This window comes from Mycena indigotica (assembly GCF_014461135.1).
Source record: "Mycena indigotica strain 171206Taipei chromosome Unknown Mind.scaff0004, whole genome shotgun sequence".
NCBI classification, from domain to species: Eukaryota; Fungi; Basidiomycota; class Agaricomycetes; order Agaricales; family Mycenaceae; genus Mycena; species Mycena indigotica.
Window position 1 is genome coordinate 1,970,685 of NW_023503003.1, and position 13,843 is coordinate 1,984,527.

General features: G+C 52.7%; 5 protein-coding genes across 5 annotated transcripts; 2 read left to right on the forward strand and 3 right to left on the reverse strand.

The window, feature by feature from the left end:
* Window positions 1–3,672: 3,672 nt before the first annotated feature.
* On the reverse strand, window positions 3,673–5,627 carry MIND_00439500 (WD-REPEATS-REGION domain-containing protein; the record flags this gene model as incomplete). The annotated part of the gene is made up of 7 exons (XM_037361209.1): window positions 3,673–4,307; window positions 4,356–4,507; window positions 4,556–4,676; window positions 4,724–5,075; window positions 5,122–5,226; window positions 5,276–5,344; window positions 5,394–5,627. The coding sequence occupies 7 exons, from the start codon at window positions 5,625–5,627 to the stop codon at window positions 3,673–3,675; spliced, it is 1,668 nt and encodes a 555-aa protein (XP_037221501.1).
* A 213-nt stretch (window positions 5,628–5,840) lies between these two features.
* On the reverse strand, window positions 5,841–6,794 carry MIND_00439600 (WD-REPEATS-REGION domain-containing protein; the record flags this gene model as incomplete). The annotated part of the gene is made up of 3 exons (XM_037361210.1): window positions 5,841–5,944; window positions 5,994–6,581; window positions 6,626–6,794. 3 exons carry the CDS (start codon window positions 6,792–6,794, stop codon window positions 5,841–5,843), a joined length of 861 nt encoding a protein of 286 aa, XP_037221502.1.
* A 94-nt stretch (window positions 6,795–6,888) lies between these two features.
* MIND_00439700 (uncharacterized protein) lies at window positions 6,889–8,813 on the forward strand (the record flags this gene model as incomplete). The annotated part of the gene is made up of 3 exons (XM_037361211.1): window positions 6,889–7,076; window positions 7,121–8,094; window positions 8,146–8,813. The coding sequence occupies 3 exons, from the start codon at window positions 6,889–6,891 to the stop codon at window positions 8,811–8,813; spliced, it is 1,830 nt and encodes a 609-aa protein (XP_037221503.1).
* Window positions 8,814–9,215: 402 nt separating this feature from the next.
* On the reverse strand, window positions 9,216–11,831 carry MIND_00439800 (Trp-Asp repeats containing protein; the record flags this gene model as incomplete). Its single annotated transcript, XM_037361212.1, has 11 exons — window positions 9,216–9,353; window positions 9,412–9,528; window positions 9,577–9,686; window positions 9,742–10,045; window positions 10,099–10,557; window positions 10,608–10,663; window positions 10,713–10,817; window positions 10,867–10,990; window positions 11,042–11,164; window positions 11,205–11,617; window positions 11,669–11,831. 11 exons carry the CDS (start codon window positions 11,829–11,831, stop codon window positions 9,216–9,218), a joined length of 2,112 nt encoding a protein of 703 aa, XP_037221504.1.
* Window positions 11,832–12,952: 1,121 nt separating this feature from the next.
* On the forward strand, window positions 12,953–13,804 carry MIND_00439900 (CS domain-containing protein; the record flags this gene model as incomplete). The annotated part of the gene is made up of 5 exons (XM_037361213.1): window positions 12,953–13,015; window positions 13,066–13,166; window positions 13,228–13,294; window positions 13,352–13,670; window positions 13,716–13,804. 5 exons carry the CDS (start codon window positions 12,953–12,955, stop codon window positions 13,802–13,804), a joined length of 639 nt encoding a protein of 212 aa, XP_037221505.1.
* Window positions 13,805–13,843: the final 39 nt, after the last annotated feature.

Genomic DNA, 13,843 nt, shown 5'->3' on the forward strand with positions numbered 1-13,843 from the left:
TCGTTTGCTTGTTCGGCCGAAGGCTTGAAAGATATATCAAGAGACCAGCCCCAATCAATGTGGCGAAATCAAAACCGCAGCAACATCCCTCTACATAGACGCTGAATCGCCGCGGGTGACCGATGAACTTCCCCGGCCACCGGCGTCTTGTCTCCAATTCTACCTCTCCTCGATTGGGAAGTGGCTGATATCATTATCCTCATCGACCTGCACATGTACTGTACACTGGCATGAAAATGCATCGTTTGACCGTTGTAACAGGGGCTTTCCCTTCATCCTGAAGGGACGCTTCTTGAATGGACGCCAAGAGAGACTGGCTTCTGCAACAACAACAGATGTAACAGACGGCGATGGGTACCTATTACCTGACTAATCCTCTCAGATCGCGGGAAAGTTGGGGAAAAGTATAGGCAAAGTATGTAGTTCAATCGGCTGCGTACCTTCGGGCGCCGAATATTGGAATACTGTACATACGAGCCGATGGCCCACAGGAGAAGACAAAGACAAATAGACAAATCACCGGAGCACTGGCAACACAAAATTTTTTGAAAAATTTAGACATTTTGGTGCCTCAGTCTCGCCTAAGCTGACGAAAGACCGGTTCTTGACTTCGGGTGAGGTTAATACCACCGTCAAACACCGCACGATGTAGCCGGCATGCCCGTAGCGCGAAATAACAACTCCATCACCGTTGTATTGTAAATTGTCGCGGTCACCTGACTTTATTGAAACGCAACGGTCGGGACGTGCCATGCGTGCCATCAATTAAACGCGTATGAGGGCATATTTTTGGTCAACGCGCACTTGGGTCGTGGACAGAAGGGAGCGCGAGGGTTGCAACCCCTTCCTCAGGAAATAAAACCATAATAACGTCGACGACAGTACCTTTTGTCATTCCGTCTCCCCTCCAACTGCTAGAACGTCTACGGTTGCCAGTGCTGCCTCGCCGAGCGAATCCATGGATAACTCCTCAAGTATGACCATTACACCAGCAGGGAGGGCCACGACGGGGCTTGCGCGAGTCAGTATTGGGACGTCTCCCATCACTGCCTCCCGCAAATCCAGCTGTGACCATCGCCGACAAGCATGGCGGCCATAACAGACGCAGTTGTGTCTGTAACAGATAACCGCGACAACGGGGCAACCGGACCCAGTTCGGATTACTGCAGCCCCGGCCGACAGGATTGGCCGCACACCGCTGCCGCGGGAATCCAGCAGGAAAGTTGCGGCCTGAACGCGTCAAATCAGTATGACAAGGGGGTAAAGAGCAAAACAGTGAGCGCACCATCGTAAACAACGGCCGCGATGTGGTTGGATGTTAAGCGCGAACCAAAGATGTCCTCTACGCCTCCCCACCACGAGATAAGGTCGTCATAGCGGATCATGAGCGAACGCCGTTGGTTGAAGCTGACGGGGTGGCAAAACGACTATCATTTGGCGGAGGCAGCACAAGCATGAGCTCGTGAGCAAGGGTCAGGTGAAGGTGGTGCTGGATGTAAACATGAGTCGGAAACAGAAGGAAGGAAGAAAAAAAAAGATGATTGTGCGCACCATCTCGCTGCCAAGACCTAAAGAGTGCAGAATTAACGCGCGCTTAGTCACCCACGAATGGGCTACAAGCCTGGGGCCCACGGCAAGGGAGCGCGAGGGTTGCTAGCCCTTCCCCAGGACGGGCACCAGAACACAGCAGTCTTGAGCATGCCATATCCCGCCCCGCTTGAACCGGCCACTACTGCGACGATTGAGCTTCGACCACGCCCCGGTCTGACCGGCCCGAGACGGCCCGCGAGACGTCCGCTGCTGCCCCGGTCCGGACCTTCCGCGACGTGATGAGCAAAAAAAGCCCCAACAGCACCTAGTTCGCCCGCAAGGCCGCACCCAAACTTACTCAAGTCGGCGACGAGACGTCTCCCGTCGCTAACCCGAAGAAATCCAGCTGCAAGCCCGCGAGCAAAACCCTTGAACTCGTCGAACTTTGAATTTTGCGGTTTCTTGACAGCCAAATGCGCGACGACAATCAGCTCAAGCAACTCCCCAGACTGGCCCGAGTCAGCGCTGGGACGTCTCTCAGTGGTGCCTCGGACAGGGTCTTCGGAGATGCTTGAAGCGTGAAGGCCGGGCAACACTCAGCGAGACTTGAGGATTTGCGGATTACTTGCGGCTTGAGGTGCTTGAGGTAACTTGATGTGCTTGATAACTGAAGCCGAAAATTAACCTTTGGTCATGGGCGATTGGCAACACTCACCTGAAATAACCCCTCCCCGCTCACCACTTTGCCACCTTTTGTTTTCATAGACGCGCGCTTAGTAGTCCACTGCCCGCATGAACGACAAGCCCGGGGCCCACGGCAAGGGAGCGCGAGGGTTGCAAACCCTTCCCCAGGAAATAAAACCAGAGCGACACCGGTCTTGGGCCCGCCCGACTCAAGACCATTGCCTGCTCTCAAAGCATCAGAACCCATCTGAAACAGCGCCGGAACGTCTCCCGTCGGTGCCTCATCCTCAGGCCCATCATCTGCAAGTATCACTGCGGCAACAGCAATGTCGAGCGAAAACGTGCAATTCCTCGATGGTGCTTGCCGATTGCCTCTCGTTTGGCACCGATTTGAGACATTCAAGCTCACACAAGTCTGCCACAACCCGAGCTGCGCACGGTTCCCAGACGCGCGCTGCTGCCATCGAAAAAAGCAACGTTTCGAAACGACCTGACGCCTAAGAAGAACTAAGTGGTGCAAAATCCTTTGAACAATCAACTCACCATCGACCCACAATGACACTCTTCATCGTCGACCTCGATGCCACCTTTTGTTTTTTGTAGACGCGCGCTTAGTACATAGTCCGCTTCCCGCAAGACGACAAGCCTGGGGCCCACGACAAGGGAGCGCGAGGGTTGCAAACCCTTCCCCAGGAACGAACACAACAGCTACGTATATCTCAAGCGTGCTGTGTCGTTGAGTGATAGACCATGGAGAGCGAATGTCCAATCTAGAAGCGCATCAGTCGAAGGCTATGGCCCATGAGCGCACCACTTACCCGAGTTCGCTACAAGACTCATATGAGCAATGACCTATCAACAGCTAATGACCTATCAACAGCTAGTGAAGGCAGGAGGCCGATTAGAGGCGACGTACCTTCGGAGTGCGTGCTCTTCAGGCAGAGGGCCGAGAGAGAACCCAGTCGTACTGCGTCAGACCCACAGATGAGGGAAGAAAAGAGAGAGCAAAATTGAGCCTGCATATTACCTCGAAGACAGAAAAGTATTTAAACGAGTTTCTGAAACACGGAAGGCGGAAGGCGGAGTCACTGCAGCCAAGACCCGCCGCTGTCTTTGGAGCGGGTGGGACACGGAGGTCTGAGACGAGTTTTTTTTTCGAAGAAGGGACATTGCATCGAATCGTCATTGAATGTACTAGTACTGGGATCTGCACGTTTCATAGGCTATGGCGAAGGAGGGCAAGCTCACCGAGGCTCTAGCACTGTTTGTGCCCCTGGCCACCCAAGTTCGTTGGAAAATAAGTACACAACTCTAGCATCAGTGTGGGCGAAAGAAACTAATAACCAGCACGTGGTCGCGCCATCAAATAAGTACATCGCGCTCAATCTAAATATCTCGATAGTGCCATTGGCAGGCTCTGGTTTTAGTAAAGACAGAATAAAATTGACGAAGACAGTGTCAATACCGCCCTCTATTATTTTGAGGGTACCGCTGCTGACCTTGCTGACCCTGCCAACGACCCTGCGCTTGCCCTCTCCGGCCATTTCCCCTCCAGTCCTGACCGTTCCCATTCCCATTCCACGACTCATCATACGAGTCGTCCCCACCACCACCACCACCACCGAAGCTATCATCAGCGCCATCACCATACCCAGCCCGCGAATTCCGACCGAAGGCGTCTGTTTGCTGCCCACCACCATCATCCCTTCCCCACCACGGCCCCGGTGCCGGCCCACCTCCAAACCCAGGCACCAGCCCTGGCAGCGAGTCTTCCTCTTCAAACTGCTCCATGTCTTGTTCAGGTGCCTCTGCGGGCCGCGCTCCTCCCCCAGCAAACACACTCGAGGTGTCGCCAGGACGCTCACGTGACCAGAAACGCGTCGTATGGTCGTTGGAGGCGCTGGCGAGCAAGTGGCCGAGCGGGTGGAATTGGAGGGACCAGACATTAGAGTCGTGTGCTTGGTCGAGGCTTGCGCGAGGGGGGGCCGCTGGCTGGCCGAAGCCAGGTTCGGGGGTGCCCAAATCCCAGTGTAAGATAGCACCTTCAGAGCCGCCAGAAACAAGAATGGGGTGGACAGGGTGCCATGTTACAGCTGTTGTCTCCGTCAGCAGTTACGAAAAAGAAACGAAAGATCACTCACAGCAAACCTCTTTCTTATGACCCTTGAAGATGCGGAATTCTTTCATAGCTCTAATATCAAATACGCGGACTGTCTGGTCTCGAGAAGCACTAGCAACGAGATCCCCATTGGGGGACCATGATAGTGCTTGGATGGTGTTTTTGTGGTGATGTCTCGAGGTTGAGTCAGTTAAAATGAAGGTCGAGCAAAACGAGGCATACAATGTTGAGAGAACTGTGCCTGAACGTGGGTCCCAAAACTTGATATCGTTATCTTTACTGCCAGAGACCAAAAGTCCTTTTGTCGGATGCCATTCGACACATTTGACGTCCCAACCGTGACCTTGACTATTTCAGCATCACATCTTGTCTGACTCAATGAATGTTTACCAGTTAGAACGCTCTCGACTTTCCGCTCCTGGAAAGACCATATCCTCACACTCGAGTCGTCGCTGGCAGTTGCAAAGCGCCTGTCGTCCGGACTGAAGCTCAGACCACGGATCGCCTCGCGGCCATTAGACCCTTGCCAGGCGGCCAAATTGTTCATATTGGGTTCAAAATACTTGATCGTTCCCGCCTTATCTGCCGACGCGAGATACTGGCCAGAGTGGGTGAATGTCAGCGTGCAGATAGCAGTGTCGTGTGCTTGTAATATGGTTTCGAAGTTAAAGGTAAGCCCATTCCACAGCGTGAATTCGCCGCTGGTGGAGCCTGTGAGCACGCGCCGCCCTTCGGGAGTCCACTGATTTGTCTTGAGCACCAAACGACCTTGAAGAAGGACAGCTTACGGTGACAACGTTGACTGGACATCGTATTTTGTTCGTGGACGTGTGGATGAACTTGGTGCAGAGCGAAGTCGACGCGTTATCACGATATGCTTTTGGTGGGTAGAGCTGTCGTCAAGTTGGCATTGTCATCGTGAACCTGAAATGCGCTACGCACGTCGATGATGAATGGGACAGCGGGTCGGACATGGGGCAGATATCCCTGGTTTGGGCGTAATTTCCGGAGCTCTTGAACTCAGTCTGGTGGAAAGAAAAAAAAATGCAAATATTCGTACCAGAGCCCAGCGACCCAATGGTCCATTGTAATCAACCGTCCTCCGTGGTCGCGTCTTCTTTATGGGTTTTCCATCTGCTAACGCACGGGCCGCAGCCTCGAGCTCCTGCATTCTCATAGTCTCATCGACAGGTGGAGGTTGCGGTTCAGTCAAATAGCGCGACGGTTTCCATTCGATATGTGGCACTGAAACCTGACGAGGAATTGCATTTGGAGGAAGAAGAGAAGTGGTCATCGGTGGCTGTGCAGACTTGAAGATTTGAAGCAACCTCAAGGCGTTCAAATAATGTCATAAAAAGGGTCGTCAAGTACAGGTCACGTCGTGGCTAGTAATATAGATGGTTTGTTGTGTGTAGTATATACCATGAGGATGATGCAGGTCAGTCTAGATGGATGAAGCAAGCAATACTTTTTAGATTGTGGAGACCTTTGTCTCCCGAAAACTTTTCTACCTTCTTCCCACAAGCACCGCAACGAGCACAATGAACGGGATGTAAGTGAAGAATGATATCACAGCCATGATGCGACAACGCGTGCGCCAAGTCCGAGCATCTAGCCGCCATAAACATGGAAACGATGGTGGAAATGAGGGAAAGCGCACCAAATTCAACTTGCGGGTCATCTAGTACAACCTGACCCTGTGATTGGCCTTTGCCCTCCGTGTCGTGACCCAATGTTCGAGTGCGAATGACCTGCAGAAAGCTAGCCACCCACCAGACGGGGAAAAGTACAAATCCGACGAAGAAAAGCCACGCATGGAGCGGGCTGCCGCCAGTTTCCGTGAAGCTGCGCCATATGTGGCTTCCCTGCATGTCTATTTCGCCCATGGCTAACGTCCAACCCGTGGGTTGTACTTTAGGTGGCTTGTGGGGGTCGCGCATGTGGAAAGCGTTATGTCCAGACGACAAAGCAATGGATGGAGCATGCGGAGAAATCAATGCTGATATTGGAATTGACGACTGGGAGAGCGACCGCCTAGAAGAGGCACGATGTAGTGAAGACTGTTGCGAGAGAGACTGTGACCGGGACAGCGGACGTTGGTTTGAGCGCCGACTAGACCAGGAGCCCACAGTAGCGGCTGTGTCAGGTCGGTTGGTAGTGTCTTCAGATTGGGTGGAAAGACGAGCCCGTTTTGGCTGCCGATGATACGACGAGGGAGCATTTGAGGTGGCGTTTGATGCACGCAAAGCTGAGCAGTCGTCAGGCAGGTGGGGTCGAAATAAAGAGTCTTACGTCGCGGAGATGCTGCAAAGGTAGCTTTTCTGGCGTCGGGTGGAGTGTTTCCATCGACTTCATCTGCCTTGCGTTTGCCCTTATTGGACGGGGTTTGTACAATGGGGGAGGGATCCGGTGTTGGTGACGTGACGAGGGTCGTAGGAATAGATAGTCGTGTGGAGGGCATGGGAGGTGAAGAAAACAAGCCGGGCTGGCAGGAGCCGAGATAATATTTTTGTGTGATCTGTCACGTTTCTCTTTCGTCTTGGACGCGTCTGGCCATGGCACGCGCAACTCGCTCACAAGACACACTCAAATCACCCAAACACGAGCTGAAGAAGAGGAAATTGGGCGATGATTCTCTTGACGAGCAGCCCGACAAATTCCAGCGAATAGATGCACCTCCACTGGCCGCAACAAACCCTATTGAGGACGAAACCGCTACCAAAATTCTCCATATACTTGAGAGGTGAGGTTAACAAGTCCAATGATCAGTTATCTGACGTGTTGTAGCATCGACGAGCAAGGACTGTTGGATCGTGTTTATGAACCACCACATTCGCTCAGGTCACTCCTCCAATCTCCCGCTCAACACTCCCTTGCCACACTCAGAGCTGCGGTTCTGAACCTCCGCCCACTCTCCTCCCATCCCAGGCAGCCGCTCTATCCACCAGCTGCCCAACAACAGCGATTTTGCGATACCGCACTTTCGCTCCTCGACCAAGCATCCTTCACTCCCCTCCCACCTGAAACAACAACAGAATCCCTTTTCCCCGATAACGATGAGCCCGGCTCGCGACTCCTCACCACCAAGCGCTATGCTCTCATGCAACGCCTCCCAGATGGAGACTATTTCACATCCACAAATATCGACCTTGGGGCGGACCTAAAAGATCTGTCGACAGGCCACGCAGACCTTGTAGCCGTTCTACCAGGGCCTTCAGTAACCTCCCTTCCCTCAAACTTGCCGAAACTTGGCGACTACCACATTGCCAAGCCTGAGGCCAACGTTTTACGTCGTTTTCACCCGCTCCCGTCCCGCCGCGTCTCACATGGCATGTTTTTGGACTATGGTCCCTATTCAAGTTTCGCTCCCACATGGAATCAGGACGGTGCAGAGATTGGCATGCGTCAAATGGGTGAATACTACGCCCAACGGGCCAAACGTCATAAGGAGCGGTTCCTTGCTGCGAAAGAGGCCGCAGCCAAATCTTCTCCTCCCCTACCTGTAAAAAGAAATCCTTCACCGCCTCTCCCGTCGTCAGAACCAATCCACGTAGACAGGGAGGCTCTGCAAGATATATTGTCGGCTGACGAGATTGACGGGCTGACTTCAGTCCTCGGTAACTTGGAGATTGAGAATTCTGTTCACGAACTGTTGGAAAGGAATCGCAGAGCACTTAGTCGTCTAGCACAACTTCAAGAAAGGCGGATGAGGTTTGAGAACGGTATTGCTGTTAAGGAGGGCGATGAAGAATGGGATCTTGGTGTGTATTGTGCTACTACATTGACTCCCTCTCTAACACCAACTTCAATAGCTCAAGGCATCTTATCGTCTCTGACATTACTTTCGTCTCTTCGACCGCGATCTTCTGTTCATCCAACGTCCCCGTTGGTTCCGCCACCAGATGTTATTCATACTTTGATGCGGACCCTTCCGCGCACGGCCGTTCCAGGTTGGCATGGAACCCTTCCTCCGCGAAATTCAACACAAGACGACAAAAAAGTCCCACCGGCTTTAAGAGGCGACACCACAGCACGAATCCGTCCTGGGGTTGCCGCTAAAGCACCGCCACCACCGCCAATGGAAGTGTCGACGCCTGGACTTGCAACAGCCTACGCAGCTGCATACTACACTCCCCAGGCGACGAGGTCACAAACAACTCGCTACAGTACTCGTGCAAGTACTAGTAGTGCTGTCCCCCAACAGTCATACTATCCACAACAACAACAACAACCACAACAACAGACTGCGTATGCTGGCTCGACCACTCAGATACCATATGGTAGCGCAGGGTGGGCTCAGTATACCAGCGCTGTGGGTTCAGCGACGCCAACTCATGTAGCTTATGGCGCCACGAACTTTGCGACACCCGGAGTCACCGGCTCGAAAGCTGTGGCAAACACTGTCCTGGCGAGGGGTGGTGCAACAAATTGGGGCGTTCCGCCAGCTCTGCCTCCCCATCTGCGGTCAGCAGTCGGTTAATGCATAGGGAACTTGCTTTGAAAAAGACTTTGTATTGTACACTAGTCAAGTACTTTACTCTAGAACCTAGTGTTGTGTATTTTCGCCAACGGAACAACGTTGTTGAATGAACTGCTTGCGTGTAAAAGTACAACCGAAATCTATCCTGGCCTAAGTCAGCTTAGACAGCTCGAAAATTTTGTCAACTAATTTGGCTTGCGAATTGTCGTCCTCTCGAGGCCTGAGGCTTTATCTCAGGCGACGAAGAGAGTATGACAAGGCTCTCATTATAGCGAATGTCCGTTAATAGGTTATGGCTTTTTGTTCCTAAGGCAAACCCTTTCACAGCTCAGTTTCGAGTGAACATTGGCACAACATTAGTTCTTTCTTTCTTTCTTATGATCGACTGCGTGTAAATGTATGCTATAATGACCAAATCTTCACCGTCGCATCCCGCCCGCCCGAAACCAAGTAGCGGTCCATATACCGCACCCGCTCGACCGGCTTCATATGCCCATTAGTCTGCAACGTCGACTGCTGCATGCTCGTTCGATTGTAAATCTACACAGACACACGGAATCAGCATGTCGCCACTGAGGGCAAGGAAAAAGGAAGGTACCTTGATGCCGTTCTCCCCCGTGGCTGCGACAATTTTGCGCGTGTCGAACTGGAGGCTTGTCACAGCATGGTCGTATTTGAGCGTTTCGAAGACGCCGCCAGTGCGGAGGTCCCATATCTAAAGTCACATCTCAGTCTCCTGGACGAGAGCTGTGGAGAAACGAACCCGTAGCGTCTTGTCTAAACTGCCGCTGGCAATGTGGATCTCGTCAAACTGCACACAAGTAACTGGCGCCGTATGGCCGAGCAATGTCCGATGGGCTTGTCCAGTTCGCACTAAAACAAAAAGTATTAGACTCTGAAGAGAATGGTGAAGAAATAAAGTACTCACTGTCCCACATCCTCACTGCCCCATCGCCACTACCACTCACAAGACCGTACCCCCAGAACTGTACGCCGCCAACAAAATCCTCATACATGTCCCAGGTGCCATCAGCGTAAGGCGGCATTGGGACGCCAAATGAGCCGACGGAAGCTGCTGCACCAGAAAAGAGGTTGTTAGGTAGAATCCCACCGGAAACGCTATTGCGCGGCTGGTGGGCATGCGAAATGGCCCACAGAATGTCCATCGTCATCACACATTGGCCCGTTGTGAGGTCCCATTGCCGCAGAGTTTTGTCAGAGGCGCCAGTAACCTGTTGCGATAGGATATTAGTATCAAGGTGAAGATCGATGGATTAGAGGTCACCAAACAGTCATCCTCGAAATACAAAGCCGTGACCGCTTTCGTATGACCCTCAAGAACACGCGCACAGCAGTCATCCTGCTCTACTGCGCGTTCTTTGCCAGCCCGTACTCGCGTTGTACCCGAAGCTGCTTCAGGGTCTCTATCAGTCTCCTGATCCTCGTCTTCCTCGCTGAGTGTGACAAGCTCGCCGACATCAGCCCAGCTATCAGCGGGTTCCGCATCCACCCGTCTTAAGTCCCATAGCCGGACATTCCCGTCTTCTCCACCCGTTAAACACACCGTGTCTTGCACTTGGAGGGCTTTGACGGTCCCAGTGTGACCCCGTAAACGCCCTATTTCCGTGCCAGAAAAGAGATCCCACACCCGCGGTTGTGCATCGTCCTGCGAGGCACTAACAAGCGTCCCGTAGGGTTCGGAAAAGTCTAATGCAGTCAAGGGCGTAGTGTGCCCGTCTAAAGTCTACAGCAAACTTGAGTAAAAAGGTAGCTGAATCTCAAGAGTTGTCGCACCATGAATGCAACACCAGGCGGCAACTCGTCGTGTTCCGAAGGTAGGAAGGCTGGACCTAAGCTCAAATGAGCTCAGATCGTTTGGGATGGAGACGAATAGTTCACCTTTCCGCCTCCGAGATGTGTGATGAGGCAGTTGGAAGGGTTGTTGAGTGGAAGCTTTCTGCAGATGCGATTGCTCAAAGTCCAGACGCTCCTTGACTCCCTCAACTACCAGGCGTTGAATACTGAAAGGAGGGTAAAGAAGTTATAAACGCACGCTCATCGTCGAGTTCAAGTTCGTCTTCGTGCAACTTGAGCAAATCTTGTTCCAGTTTGGCCCTGATAGCATCGAGTGCGGCAATTTTATGCGAGATCTCTGCAATCTCGCTATGAACGAGGTTCTTTCTTGATTTAAATAACAGTTTCCGGCAATATATAGTAAAACAACTCACCCTTCGGACGTGGATGTTCTCCTTGTCGCGAATAATCTCTTTCGACTGTCGCGTAAGCTCGTCTTTGCCGAGTGTTTTCGCAGTGCTCAGACTCTCCCGCCCCCCGCCGCTTTCCTTTTCCACCTTCGCGCGGCACAACGACTACATCCTCTTCACTGGTCACACTGTGGCCGTCGTGCTCGTCGTCATCAGTCATGAGCCCCCTTGCACTCATTCCCAGCCGCTTCAGTCCAATCCGCGGTGTTTCCACACTCCTCATTTGCCGTCTTCGCGCCCGCCCTTGTTCGGCGCTGGGGATTGTGGCATTAAAGCCCCGCAGGAGACTGACATCAGACGCGACGCCATCCGGCTCTGGAATTTCGCTCTCGAGCAGCTCGTCGGTGGCCTCCACAATTTGCAGGTCGCCTGACGTAATCCTTCGTGAGCCCAGCCCCAGCTTGAGCGGCGCACGCCCGAGGGTGGCAAAGTCGAGCTTCGAGTTTGCCATTGGTTTCGACGCCGGGCCCAGTGTTTGGCGGCGAAGAGAGGCGTTGGCGGTGGAGTTGATCATGCGCGGCGTCATTATGACCGGGGCCACTGCATTGGAGTGGGCAAAGCCAGAGAGAGAGGAGAAATAAAAATACTTACAGTCCGACAGAATTTTTGTCGAGTCGTGTTTGCGGTGGGTGAAGCGCGAAAAGATGGCGTTCTGGACAAGCTCGAACTTGGAGGGCCCCGGGTCGGTCGTTATGAGTGGGTCAAGGGGCGCTCGTGCGGGTGGTTTCTTCGGTTCTCCATGGGAGGAGGACATCGAAGTTGGGAAAACAAGATGATGGTGGCAGGAACAGAAGACAACAACAGTTTGGTGTCAATATGCATCCATGAAAATTATTGGATTACAGCATATATACTACGTTAGCGTGTCCAGGCAAAATCTACTACAAGACCAAGCCCGTAAGGTCGCAAGTCGTATTCCCAACGCAGAGCTGGCAGCGATGGAGAAGGCGGCGCTGGTACCACATTAACAATCGGTTGACTCCGTTGAGGCTCAATCACAGTCTTCCTCCTCAACTCGTGCATTTGTTTCCAAGCCACTTGCACGAACCCTCGCGCTTTACCGAAGACACTCGCTGTCAACTCGGATGGTGCAGTCTGAGGCATTGATTCAGACGCGTCAATATTCGGGGTAACGAGCGTGATGTTTGCCGGAGATACACTCGACTGTTCTTCAGCCTGGACTTCTGGTTCGGCACTGGCCTGAAGTTCTGTTGCGAGCCTTAATATGCTCGATTCCTCCCATTGCGAGACATTATATGGCTCAAAGAACCCGCCGGTCCAGACATCGCACCAGCAGCGGTCCAACGTCCGCACAACTGAGGGAAGCGGCGCATCATATGCGGCGGGTATCGACTGATTAAGCGCGTCGGCGAAAGTCGTGACGTCTTGCGACCACGGGCGATAGAGAAGACTGGATGAGGGGAATGGCTGCCAGTAGCATGACGAGAAGAAGAGGGCGACAAGCAGGACGATGCAGTAAAAGCTATGTAGACCGTTATGAATGACAAACACATCCGGAGCATGGAATTTGCTACCATGGTTTAGCTTGAATGAACAAGGCGAGGAGGAACAATGTAAGGAAGTAGGGAGGTGCCGTGGGCATAGGCAGGAGCAACAAGGGCAGATACCATCGCGTACACCACATCGGTCGAAGAGTCAAGGTCGTCACGCTGTGACATCAGTTTTTGTCTCTCCAAGTTATCGCAGATACTAGGTAGAAAGAATATAGCGTGCAGTCTCAACACGATCTGAGTGCCGAGATTGTCGATTTGGAGAGCTGTGAACACGGATATCAGCATACCTCTAATTGACAACACTTTTTGAGCACGTGTGATTCTTTCTTCCGCCTTCCATCTCTTTCCTTTTACCTCGAGCATGGCTGTTGTACACCCTGAAGTTCTGTGGGCCCAGCGCAGCTCTGAGTCAGACGAGACCAAGGTTGGCTTGCTTTTTTCTTCGTCAGGATAGGCGCTTGACGCGTCATCTAGAACATCGTCTACCTGACCGTCAACCTGCCAGACATCGTGGAGTCTTCGCTCCAATACAACCTCGAGCCTACAAAAATCTCGTTCAAGGCCACGTCCGGCAAGTACGCACGCATCTTCAAATGTTTTACGCTTCACTGTTCGCTAACCACCATCTCTGTCCAGCGACAAGACGGGATCCACAAAAGAGTACGCCTTCGAACTGGACCTCTTCGCCGAGGTCGTACCAGAGGTCCGTTTTATGCTCTCCTCACGCCAATCGGAGCCACGCCTGACCCGTCTCCTTCAGAAATCAGGAAAACGATTGACCACACGTTCATTTGCGCTCGTTCTTCGCAAAAAGGAACAGCAGGCAGAATACTGGCCACGGCTGACCAAGGAGAAGGTCAAGAACGCGTACATCAAGACCGATTTCTCGAAATGGGTCGATGAGGACGAGCAAGACGGTGAGGTTGTCAAGGAGGATGATGACTTCGACATGAACGCGCTGGGAGGCGGTATGCCGGGTGGTATGGGTCTTCCTGGTGGTGATATGGGTATGCCCAGTGGAGGTATGGGGGGCCTTGGAGGTCTGGACTTCGAAAAGGCAAGCAAACCATATCTCATCGGTTGATTATCTAACTCATTTCTCCCCCACCTCTAGATGATGGCAGAGATGGGCAAGAGTGGTGCCCCCGCTGGAGGCGACGACGGCGAGGACTCTGACGACGACGATGGCCCGCCCCCGCTTGAGGAAGCATGAAGATGATCTAAAAATATACTATCTACTCACACGCGTTGA